General features: G+C 37.0%; 1 protein-coding gene across 6 annotated transcripts in view; it reads left to right on the top strand.

Moving 5' to 3' along the window:
* Positions 1 to 12,098, top strand: part of NOL4 (nucleolar protein 4) — a 191,146-nt gene that overhangs the window by 145,878 nt on the left and 33,170 nt on the right. For all 6 annotated transcript variants that reach the window (XM_027883155.1, XM_027883154.1, XM_027883156.1 and 3 more), the window contains one exon: positions 10,022 to 10,135. In XM_027883155.1, the coding sequence (XP_027738956.1) occupies positions 10,022 to 10,135 (114 nt within the window). The remainder of the gene's footprint in view (positions 1 to 10,021; positions 10,136 to 12,098) is intronic.

Below are 12,098 nucleotides of genomic sequence, written 5' to 3'. Positions count from 1 at the left end.
AATGTTCTGGTCAGCAGCAATACCAGTGTCATTGTTGTATTAAATAGGATGTCAGACAATCTCCACAGGAGAGGTCTTATGCTATAGACATGTTAAATATAAGTTTTTAATTTTGTTCAGGTTCAAAATGCTTCATTTTGAGCATCTAGTTGAATGAGAAAAAGATAATATTCTCTTTTATGGCGTCTAAGAGTTCAGACTGTATGTGGAACAGTGCAGCTATCTACAGCATCGTACTGCAAAGCAAAGTGAAAATGTAAACACTAAGTTAAATTAGTGTAAAACTGCATGGTAAAGATGAAAAAGCATGCCTGAAGCCTACTTCTGTCAATTATTTGCCATCTGTAATCCGAATGTCCGTTTCTGCTGCATAACAGGCCAGTTCTAGCTTTGAGGCAATGGAAAAGACCCAGTCTCATGTGTTCACATAGTTAATGAATGTGATTTTAGTGTTAATATTTTTGAGAGATTGCTTGTAGTTATTCTGCTTTTGCTTATGACAGATAGTTTTCTGTGGACTCTCAGGCAGCTGGCATAGCTTCTTTTTACAAATATGCCTCTGAGAAGTTCCTTTTCAGTATCGGAAATGCTTTGTCCATTTGACTGTTCAGCTTGTAATTGTGCCATTTTCATTCTGACACGAGTATATCCCTCACAAGTAAATCCTTAATTTTCCTCATAAATTGTAAGATTGTTTTTATCCTCCTGTTGTCTCTTGCTAATGGACTGTTGAGAATGTTCTCCTATTAAATTCTATGATCTTGCTCAGAATCTTTCATTGGGAGGGAAGTTTGTCAGGTACTGAAATCACTGGCTTTTGGGTGGGATTTCTATGTTGTGCACTGTGCTATAGAGCTTTACGAACTTCTTAAAGTTCTTGATGTTCTTAAAGAAATTCTTTCTTTTTTTCATTTCATTAGCCCATAAACAAAAGAAAAAAGTTACTGCCTCTTTTAAAGGAGTGATATCAGTGAGAATTCCTATATATAATTTGATATTTTATGACCTATATAGGCTATGTAAGAGAAATAGGAATTTTCTCCCTGAAATGGTCAGTTGACCTGCTTCACTAATGTTTTTAAAATCCTTTGTTTAGACTTGTCCCAGCTTCTGTATCGATAGAGAACTGCCAATTAAAAAAGACAGTAGACAGCTGCTGAGGATATGTGTTAATTTAATGATAGTCCAGAAAAATTTGGGATGGCAGAAATAATCAAATGAGGTTGGATTGACTTACTAGTTACATTTTCTTACATCTGCTTCCTCCTATCCTCAGGATCTCCTATGATCAGTCTCACTTCATTCTGTTTGAAACTGCATCTTACGGTATCTTTTTCCACAGTTATGCCATTTTTTCCTGTGAGCATGTCAATGCAAGAACTCTCGTTCACGAAGAGATTCTTTGTTTTGCTTGATCAAAGGAGACCCTCCTTCCTAGATACTACAGTAATACAAAGCAATAATATCAAAGAGCAAAGCGTTCTTCTGTATTGGAGAAAAAAGGCTAGTCATAAATGCTTTTCCTTGTCCAAAAGCAAGTTTGGATGTGTCAGAGAAGAGTCACACTATGCCTGAAGACAGTTCCTCATTTTAGATCCCAGTATTGTTCATCCCAGCTCCTGTCCTATTGCCAGCCTCAATAATAAATAACTAAGCTCTGTATCTTTCATGGCTACTGTCATTTGGTTGTGCCAGTTGGCTGTAAGAGGTGTTTTAACAAGGTGTTTGCAATTGTGCTCATGTTGATCAAGGTGTTTTGAACGTCTAGTGCTTGTCACGCTTCTATATTGTGATTGGGCAGCTTCAGTGGGGACTGGTTTCCCGAAGGGGGTATGTTTTCTGAAATCTGCCTCATTAAGCTTACTCAGAATAAGTATCTGGGTTCTGTTTTTAATTTTTAGGTTTAGAGATCGGAAGCTTTTGTTATTTACTTAATTTAGTGCTGAAAAGTCCAGCTGCTCATGCAGTCACATGGGCTTTCAGTCCTCTAGGCATTTTATGTCTGGAAAGGTTATAAACGTTTTCAGGAAGATGAGGGTCTGTGGATGCAGGGATGCATATCTAATTGATTAACAAGCTAGGAAGCATTAAGAAAATCATCACAAGAACAGTTACATGAAGATCTACAAATAATAATAGAGTTATTGCTCTGTACTACACCCTAAGCTCTGTCAATTGGTTGCTTTCCTTTATAAGCAGCTCAGCCTAGTTTGACAGTGGTTAGCTTAGGTTAGTCTGGTGGGCAACCTGGTTGAAAAGGGCAAACAATCTCTTCTCAGATAAATGTTGACTTTTACCATTAGATCTCACGTATTCTTAAAAAAATATGCTAGAAACCGTTTCCCTAAGGCTCTTACATCTGTTTTTTTTTTTTTTCACCACAGAACAGTAAGGTGAACAATCGTGGTTTTTAAGAACTGCCTGTTAAATCTGTCTCAGATGCGTTTTGCTCTCAATTTTGGAAAAGTGTGCAGCAGCAGAAGTTACACTTTTTCAATTAACTTTGGAAAATGTGAAGAAGTTAGCTTTGAAAAAGGCATGATATTTGTAAAAAGAATTAAACCTAGAAAGATTATAAGTACCTAACAACCTGATAAGCACTTAATCTGCCACATTCTGTGAGAGAGGTAAAGATAGGAATGCAATTTTGACATTTTTCAATTTTTACTGCTTTTGAAGAAAAATAGTCCCCTCCAAAATGGCAATAAGTTCTGATAGAGAAAAAAACCCCACCTCTTTCTTTGAAATCGGAAGAAAAGAGGTAGTAAATATTTCAGTTTTTCTTATGCTCTGATTCTGACTTAGATTGATACCTCTGCTGCAATGTTACTTGATTTATTGGTTTGTGCCAATACTTTAAGGATAGGGAGACAGTTCAGTGTATTAGTTTAGGGGCAACAGGAAGTAATGTTATATCAGAACCAGTTTTCTCTAGTCATCTGTATTCTTCCTAGTAAACAGCTATCAGAGTGTCCCATACAATCCTCACCTGACTCTCAAGGAGTTAGGTCAGCATGATGATTACTGGAGTTCTCTGCCACTCTGAAATACTGGATACATTTGGGACAGAGGTAATCTTGCCTAAATTTGTTAGAGAAATTAGGTGACTTTGACTCCCTCAGCAATCAGTAAAGTGCTTAGATGAAACAGTCTGGAGAGGTTCATGAGTCAACTTCTGGAGCAGGAAAATACCTGTCTTTTCAATGAAACAGAAAAGGAGCCTAGATGACTGTTTTAGACAAAATACTTGAGTTTTAGGTGGATAAAGTTAGATGGATATCTGACATTACATATCTGACATCACATAAGTAATTTAAAATTTCCACTAACCCCACTTGTGGGATAAGCAGAGCAGGACATTGTCCCATATATAGGCACAGCAGCAGCAGCAGCAGCAGCAGAAGCATGGAGGTTGATTGGAAAGTGTCATTTGCTTAACATTTAGACGGGAATATAGATATGTTAAGATATATATGGATATATATATAATGTGCTATCATAATCAAGGTGCAATGTTTCAATTAAATGTATTTCAAAGATGAAAACTTTTAAAAGTGATGTGAACATCACCAAAAGTTTCAAAAAGCTTTTTCTGCCATTTAAGAAAATTTTCCTAGCTACTTCATTGAATCCTTTAGCAGGTGTAGGAATTGTGTATTTTTCACAAGACTCAGTAAGACTGAGCAAAATATATTAAAACACAGACTGAAATGTAGTGCTATAAGTATTAAAATGCTGTTGATCATATGTCCCTATTCTGTACTAACAATTCATAGAATCATAGATTTAAAAATTGGTTTGGGTTGGAAAAGACCTTAAAGTTCATCTAGTTCCCTCTGCTGTGGCCAAGGACACCTTCCAATAGACCAGGTTGCTCAAAGCCCCATCTAACCCAGCCTTGAACACTTCTGGGGATGAGGCATCCACAGCTTCTCTGAGCAACCTGTTCCAGTGCCTCACTACCTTCACAGTAAAGAATTCTTTCTAATACCTAATCTAAATCTACCCTCTTCCAGTTTGAAACCATTATAAAAGTACATCCAGTATAATGCAGTACTGTACTTCATTCAGTCTTTAAATTAAAAAATACTCTGTAGAAATATTTCTGAGTCCTTTGTAACTGTGCTGTGTAGGACAGTTCTATCATGCATTTCGCTGCACTGTGCTGAGTAAAAATTCAGGTAATGTGTCCCGTGTTTTGTAAAGTATTTTGTACATTTTCTATGGAAAAACGCTATTTAGATATTGCAATACTGTTACAAACATGTTGGGGATTTTAACTCATTATGTTAGATCTTAATAATTTATTATGAAAGAGTTGTGGCATATATGCAATATTTTATTTTGGACGTGAACTGGTCTTGCAATACTGAGGAAGGAGCTGACATGCTAGAGAGCACTTAGGACTATCTAGCTGTTGGGAGCCCAACATGCAGAGAAGTGCTTAGGGGTACCTCTGGAAAAACTCGGTTACTGTCAGGGAGGCATCTTAGGCTTTCATCTTCACTTCTGGATGTGAAATCACTTTGGAAAATCTGAAGCTAATTTTTTTCAAGTTTGAATAATAGTTAAAATACTTCATCATTCACACATTTACATTAGAATTCGTACAACTTCTCCCAAGTAGCAAGCCATAGAAGAAGAGGAAATGGCCTCAGCTTTTCTGAGGGTAGGCTTAGATTGGCTATTAGGAAACATTTCTTCCCCAAAATGTCAAGCACTGGGACAGACCGCCCACAGAAGAGGTGGAGTCACCATCCCTGGAGGTATTTAAGAGAAGTGTGGACATGGCACTTGGGAACCTGGTTTAGTGGTGGACTTGGCAGTGCTGGGTTAATGGTTGGACTTCATGCTCTTACAGGTCTTTTCCAATCTAAATGATTCTGTGATTCTATGACTTATATTAGTGTCTCTGCGAGAAAAATTAAGTAACTTGTATGTTTATGTGCTTGCAGCTGTGTTATACTGAAAGATATAATTTTCAGTGTTAATTGGCCTAAACTACAAGGTAGTATTTATGAATATCAGCTTTAAACGACTGGCATTTTAGCAGGCATACATATGTGCCCATTATCTGACCTAACACATAGCTGTATTTTTTCAGAACTGAATCAGACTGGTGCAACATGTGTAAGAGTATGTAGACCAAACTTCTGTGCGACAACTTTGGCTTTTATTTATACCAGATCTCACAAGAATGCCAAGGTAGTAACTTTAGAGACAATAGATCTCTAACCATAGGGGAACAACACACGCAGTAAATTGCAAAAATCTTTTTGGTGAATATCCTGCTCCCCGTGGTTTACACTGAAATATAATCCATCTATTGCATCACTAATTGGTAGGTTTATACCAAAAGGGTACATATGAAATTAGAACATAGCAGTTTTTCTAGATTCCATATAGAAATACAAGAATTGTGTAAATGTGCCAAAATGGGATACTACAAATGCACCTCCCTTTAAACAGAAGACTTTATGATACTGTAATATATAGTGGGTGTACTGAAAATGAGTGTTTTACAGCAGATTGAACATACTAGGCTCTTCTTTGTTAAGGAGTCAGAGATTATACTAATGGAGCTAATTTCTAGAGGATCTGGACCAAGGGTTTCTGATTTGAACTACTGAAAAAATCAACAGCCTTGCAGGACTGCTTTGTAACTCCAGAAAGTCTTTTTGTAAGATGTTTTGATTGTCAAGAGCCAGATCTAAAGACCATCAAAGCTGTGGAAGGGTATTTATTAGGTTTAATATACTTTAAAGCAGATCAACAGTTATTAGACTAGAAAGAAGTATCATCTAATTGGTTTTTCATTAAGCAGCCTCCAAAAGTATGCCTATCAATGATTTGCACACTCTTCAGAAAGAGGAAAGGAGATGAGAGCATAAAGTCTTCATATCAATTTGTACAGAAAAATTATTTCTCATATACCATGCAAAAGTGCCTGTCCAATAGGGTGGTTAAGTGGGCATGTTGCTTTTTTTGTCGTCGTTGTCATCTACAGGCTCTGTGATGGTCTTAAAAATCAACGTTAAATTACCTTGAAATACAGTTTCAAATATGAGAGGATTGATGGTGGTTGGTGGTATCCCAGGGGCTACTGAGGAAATTCCAACCAATTCCTGAATGTCAGTCACTCCAAAAGTTATTATAAACAGAGGCATTTGCATGCATATACAACTTAGCAGGTTTTTCTTACATCTTAGAGGCTCAACGTTAGTTGTGTGACAGCTGAAAAGATGTAAAAAGCCCAAAATGGATGTGTGTTCAAAATGTGACTTCTGTGTTAGTACAGTCACAAGCAGCATCATGTTTCCAGGAAAATACAAAGGAATCCTGTATGTTGCTCTCGTGTGATGGATAGAGGCATATAGTCTTCTCAGGTGGTCTGTATTATGCTGTTCACCAGATTCCTTTTAAGTTTTATTTGTCTCTTCACCTGAGAGTTTCTATGAAGTTTTCATATGCATCTTTTCTATCTGGCATTGATTCAAAATGACAAAAATGTTATCTTGCCTTCTAACTTTGTGGATTGCTTGTTTTGGTAGACTAAGTTTAGAGTCTTGCTTCTTTTCTGTTGTTGTTCCAATATACTTATTTCCTGCTTTGCATCACTGTAAGTGAAAGAAATACCAGACCAGGGCTGTGAATGGTGTGTATCAGGCAGCAGTATGTGCATTATGGCAGATAAGGCTTGTTGGGAATTTTTTGATAATGCCGCCGTGCAGCCCAGCTCCTCCCCTCCCCCCGTTACCCTCCTCCCCCCCGCCCCCCCCATTTTCCAAAATGTTAATTTGTCAAGGGTTTTCTGTTTTGCAATATTCCCAAAAAATGAAACCTGCTTTCCTGCTAGTTCAGTGCACAGGTTGTGGATCCAGGGATTGTGGGGGGACTCTGGGAGCCCTTGGAAAAAGTTCTCCTTGGCTCCCACATTTACAGCTGTAGTCTCAAGCAGGCAGGAACCACCACTCAGCTCAGCTCTCAGCTCTGCAGAGGGCAGCCTGGGAACCTACAGAACGCTGGTTTGGCTGAGATCTGCAGGCTCCTTTCTGCAGAACTTAGTGATGTTGCTTTTGCCATGTTTTCCAAGGCCTTTGCGTCACACCCCCAGATCGGGAGTTGAGAGATGTTCAGAACCCAACAAGGATTGTGACGATTGAGCTTCTTACACAAGTGGTTTTATAGCTGTAGTCATGACAGAGCTCATGAATAATCAGAAGTGTAGAAGAAGAGGAAGTTAAGATGAACCTAAATGGGCCTCTGAGCTTGGAAGATGGAAATATTATTTTGTATATTAAAAAGCATTTTTTTAGAAGTGGTTGTTCCAAAGCAATTTTTCCTCTTAGGCAATGCTTTTCAAAATTGATCTTTTTGACATTTTACAGATATGGAATTTCATGGAACAGAAAATCTTTTTAACAGCTCTACTCCTAGTGAGAGAGGACTGTGTTCATCCTCCCAGTCAATGCCAAACTAGTGCTCTGCTGATAGAGCCTGAACTTTAATCAGATGATTTTTCTCCTGGACCTTGTTACAGTACTTTACTCCCCAGGTGACTCAGCCATGCATTCATTACATTATCCCTAAGGTTCACTCCAGATAGTTCTTGACATGAACATATCAATAGCCAACTGAAGTGATGACTGAGAGAAATTATGGGTTAACATATTTCAAGAGAAAGATACTCCATTAACTGGAGGTTTCCCTCTTTTTGCAAGTGCTCGCTTGAGTGTAATATTTCAACAGTGAGCACATAACCACTGCACTGCTTTTCAGAGAAAAGATACAGCTTCATTTTTATGCGTTCTCTTTATTTTTTGTTTTATAAAACAATTCAATAAACCTATTCTCTCCAATAAAAAAAAAAATAAGATGGGGGAATTAATAGTCATTCTACTTTTTGGTCAGAACATTAATTTTTTGGCTTATATGTCACCTTCTAAAAATTCATTGATGCATATGGATATAGGTTTAGTTAAAGACTTGAGCTGCAGGAATTAACCAGGTGTTTTGCTCACCATTTTTTGAGAATGTCATTGTGTGGCCACTCTTACAGGACCACACTGAGACTTCCATGCTGCCAACACAGTGTACTTTGGACATGCATAAACCAGAGGCATGTACAGTGTCACTTGGCCACCAAATACAGAGAAGGATCTAGATTGATGCAATAAAAAATTCAGAGTAACATCACCATTCTGGATGCAGAATAATAAATATACTGCTTTTTCAGTGAGAACCTTCTACAAAGAGTTACTCCCTCCTCTGGAGCTCTGAGGAAGGTGTCTGCTTGTGCTATGTGTAATGTTAACTTCTGTGATGACACCAGGGTTTACATCAGTGTCCCTCATCTCCTAGACTGATTTATTTTCAAAATTAGAACCAACAGTTTGTTGTCAAATCAATCCAAGGATAGTTTATTGCAGCATTGCAACCTCTGGTTCTCTTTCTGACACAGCTGTTAATGCTGGTGCCAGAGAGCTTGTTCTTGTATGAGTGGGGAGAAATAACATTGCACTAGTGAGGAAGACCCATAAATCTCTGTCTATTTCTAAAAGCTGGTTCAGCTTCTGGTCCCAGACAGACTGTGGTCCCATGAGTTAGAGATAGTACAGTGTCAAATCAGAAGTTGGCATTAGGCAAAGCACATCCAAAGTCAATACATGGACTTTAATTTTTAAAGGTAAAAATGTAATATTAATAATGGTTGGCTCCTATGTTTCTGGAATGTTATGAAAACCATAAAATCAGTTGAGCCAATACAATTAATCTGTTCTAACAGACTGAGAACTGAATGGGAATAGATTCAAAATTTGCTTCCAAAATTAAGTGACATTCCGTAGCAGGATCATAACTATGTTTTTGGGAGTAAGAAAGTAAAACTCTTCCAAAACAAAAAGAAAAAGAAAAGTAACCAAAAAAAACAACAGCAAAAAGAACCACACCCAATCCTCCCTCACATGTGGCCACTTCCTCAGTAGGTAAAAATTTACATGGTACTTTTGAGTTCAGTTAAGCTTTGAAAATTTATGGAAGTTCAGAACTGGGTTCAATAAATTGCAGTATCTGTAACAGGCTTATATGTGTATCACTGCCTCTGTTATTATCATCCCTTTATTTTTATGGCAGTTCTAATATATCTTGGTATATTAATGAAGATTATTTTTATTGTGAGCCTAATCTTTCAGAAAGATTGTTTTGCATGTAATCAGGGGGGAAAAAAGTGTTTAAATATTCTTCCTAATGAAATGTTGGAGTTCATAATCAACAACGAAGCTAAAAAGATTTAGCATTCCCTTGGTTTTTTTGACATTCACTGCACCTTTAACCTAAACCGTGTAAATTCTGTGAAATTAGTGATGAGAAGTTTTGAATTGGAAAAATTAATTATATCTAGTTGAACCACAAAATATCTGGAGTGTTAGAAGGCTGGCATTATCAAAAGAAAAACAGATTTTTTTTTCAAAGTCGTTTTAATCACATCAGTCATGTTGCAGCGAGGAATGCAAATATTCATATACTACAGATTGAGGCTGCTCTGAAATGTTCTGACAATCTGTTAGGTTTTGAGTGATGTTTCAACCCTATCACTTGGGTTTTTTTGTTTTGTTTTTTTTTTTATGACTATAAAAAACCACTACTCATCTCTGTCACATGCTGTACAGGATAAAAAGCCTTTCAGTTTTCTTAACAAGAATCAGACGGCCAGGGTGCTGCTGGAACGCAGAGAATATGCCACTGTCTGTTCAAAGTACAGCTTAATGAGCCAGACTAAACACACTGGACAATAGAGCTGTGGGGGGAAAGGGCTTCTCGTGGATCTGTGGATCAGCTGCAGCTTTAACATCTAACTAGTTTCATTTTTCATCTTTGCAAGTTCCATTTCCCTGTTTTGTTGGTATAAACTGCATTTCAATGAGCGGACTTTCCTGCCTAGGTGATGGTATGGTGTGCTTTGAAAAAGGATATCGTGGATTACGCTAGAAATAATTTCTGTGTTTCTTTTTTTCTCTCATAGTCACGACCTATTCCCTCACACCTTACTTCAGCAGTTGCAGAGAGTATCCTGGCTTCCGCCTGTGAGAGTGAAAGCAGAAATGCTGCAAAAAGGATGCGGTTGGATAGACAGCAGGTACTGTGTTGTTTGGGGGTCTACCACATCCATATTTATGAATGCACTGGACTCATTTACATAGGATGCCATGCAGAAGCGTGGTGCAATCCCTTCTATGTTTCTTGCTAGCAAGAATAATTAAAATACAAAAGCTGGAGTTTTTTACAGGAATACAAAAGCATGTCTTTGTCTATATTTACATAAGCTGTAAGAGGGTGTATAATGTATTTGTAATGTCCAGCTGGATAAAGCTATATATTTACTTTTTAATGGTTGTAGATTTTCAGAGCATAATGTGTAGAATTAAAAGGAACAGAACACACAGTATATATAATTTACATAAATAACAAAAACGGCGCATGTGTCCATGACTCAGTGTATTTATCTGTGCACATATTCTCTTTCAAAATGTGTATGCATTTGTAAATATAAGGTGAAAAACTGTAAGTTTCTGAAAATATCCATTTGCCCAAAACAGAAAAGTTATTGTGATATATAACAAAATGCTGTCAATTAACTTATGAATTTTTAAAGCTCATATATATTTTTTCAGCGATTATTCACCTTTTATAGTGCATGTTAGGATTTTATTACTTTTAATTTTCTGAAAATTACATATTTTCTTTCAGTTTTTTAAAACCCAACTGGTAGCTCATTCTAGGCTTTGATTATTTACTTGCTCCACAGATAAAGTGAATGTCTAACATTCTTATTGCAAAAACTATTATGCTTTATTTCTTTACATGATTGTAACAAAGTAAAATCTTAGTAATATATCGGTTGTTCCAAAATATGCTTCTGTCACGGTAGATGAACTTTTTTTGTGTAACGGAACATTTTTTAAAGGAACATTTCCCTTTTATACATGGTCCATCAAGTTTTTTCAGGTCATGCCCTAACTGTATGAAAGATTCCTACTCCTACCCCCCTTATAATATTGATAGCTTAGGATCTGAAAGTGCATATTGCAATTTCTTTTTTTTGTTATGTTTTTTCCTAGTATTTTCATTACTGTGCTACATTTACCTTAAGATTTATAAATCATATGGAACGTCAACGCACTGAAATATTAAGTATAGCTTAGTTTAGAAGCAGTGCTCTTTCAGATTGTGCAGGTATTATATTCTCTCATTTACTCTCTGATTTTTCAGTAATAAGGAAAAAAAGCTACAAAGTCAGTGTGCTCTTACCCCAAGGAAAACTAGAAATGACTCATGTGAACATCAGTTGCTTTCATTGCACAAAACTAATGGCTTAATTCCTTAGTCCAGTCAGGGTGAGGCAGAGTTTTCAAGTGATTTAAATGAGAATCCCATAATAGTCTTCAGGGAGCCAGAGAGCTGTTGAAACAAAAACCAATATTTAAACTGTAGTCAGAACTCAAAAAGCCTATTAGTAGGATTTTTTTTCCTATGTGGTATTCCCATCACAGAAGGATTCGGTAACAGTGTTGAGGGGAGAAGCATTTCTTTACTTTTCATTACGGAATTAAAAATCTGTAGTCAGAATGTCTCCAAACTGATCACCTTGATTGCAACTGTGATGTTAAAGAAGCAAAGCTGCCTATAAAAAATGGATGTTGGGTTCTGCTTCTTTCAGCTCTTCCCCTTTTTGGCAGTGAGTTCTGGGAACACTGTGGAGACAGTTGCAAATAGCAGCAGCCATTTGATTTAGCAAGCAGGAAATTAGATGGATTGATGTAGTGCTGGTGCCTGAAAAACTATTTGTGAATTCAGGATAGATATGCTGAATAGTTGTGGCTGGAAAAAAATTATGGAAATATGTATTAGGTAGCTTCATAAAAGTTAGAGTGAGAAATTTACCCTGCAGGGTGGAATAGTTAAGTCATTAGAGAAGTAGAAAACCTTGGTTCTAGCCCCAATTCCATTGAAATTTAATTATTTATTCCAAGTATGTGACATTAGCGAAGTAGACTGAGGGCAAAGCGTTCTGGAATATTTCTGTGTGCACTATTTAATAT

Source organism: Empidonax traillii, unplaced genomic scaffold, assembly GCF_003031625.1.
Source record: "Empidonax traillii isolate 1590-97213 ecotype Southwest subspecies unplaced genomic scaffold, ASM303162v1 scaffold119:size1479319, whole genome shotgun sequence".
Lineage (NCBI taxonomy): Eukaryota > Metazoa > Chordata > Aves > Passeriformes > Tyrannidae > Empidonax > Empidonax traillii.
Note: the sequence above shows the minus strand (reverse complement) of the source record. Positions and strands in the feature narration are given on the sequence as shown.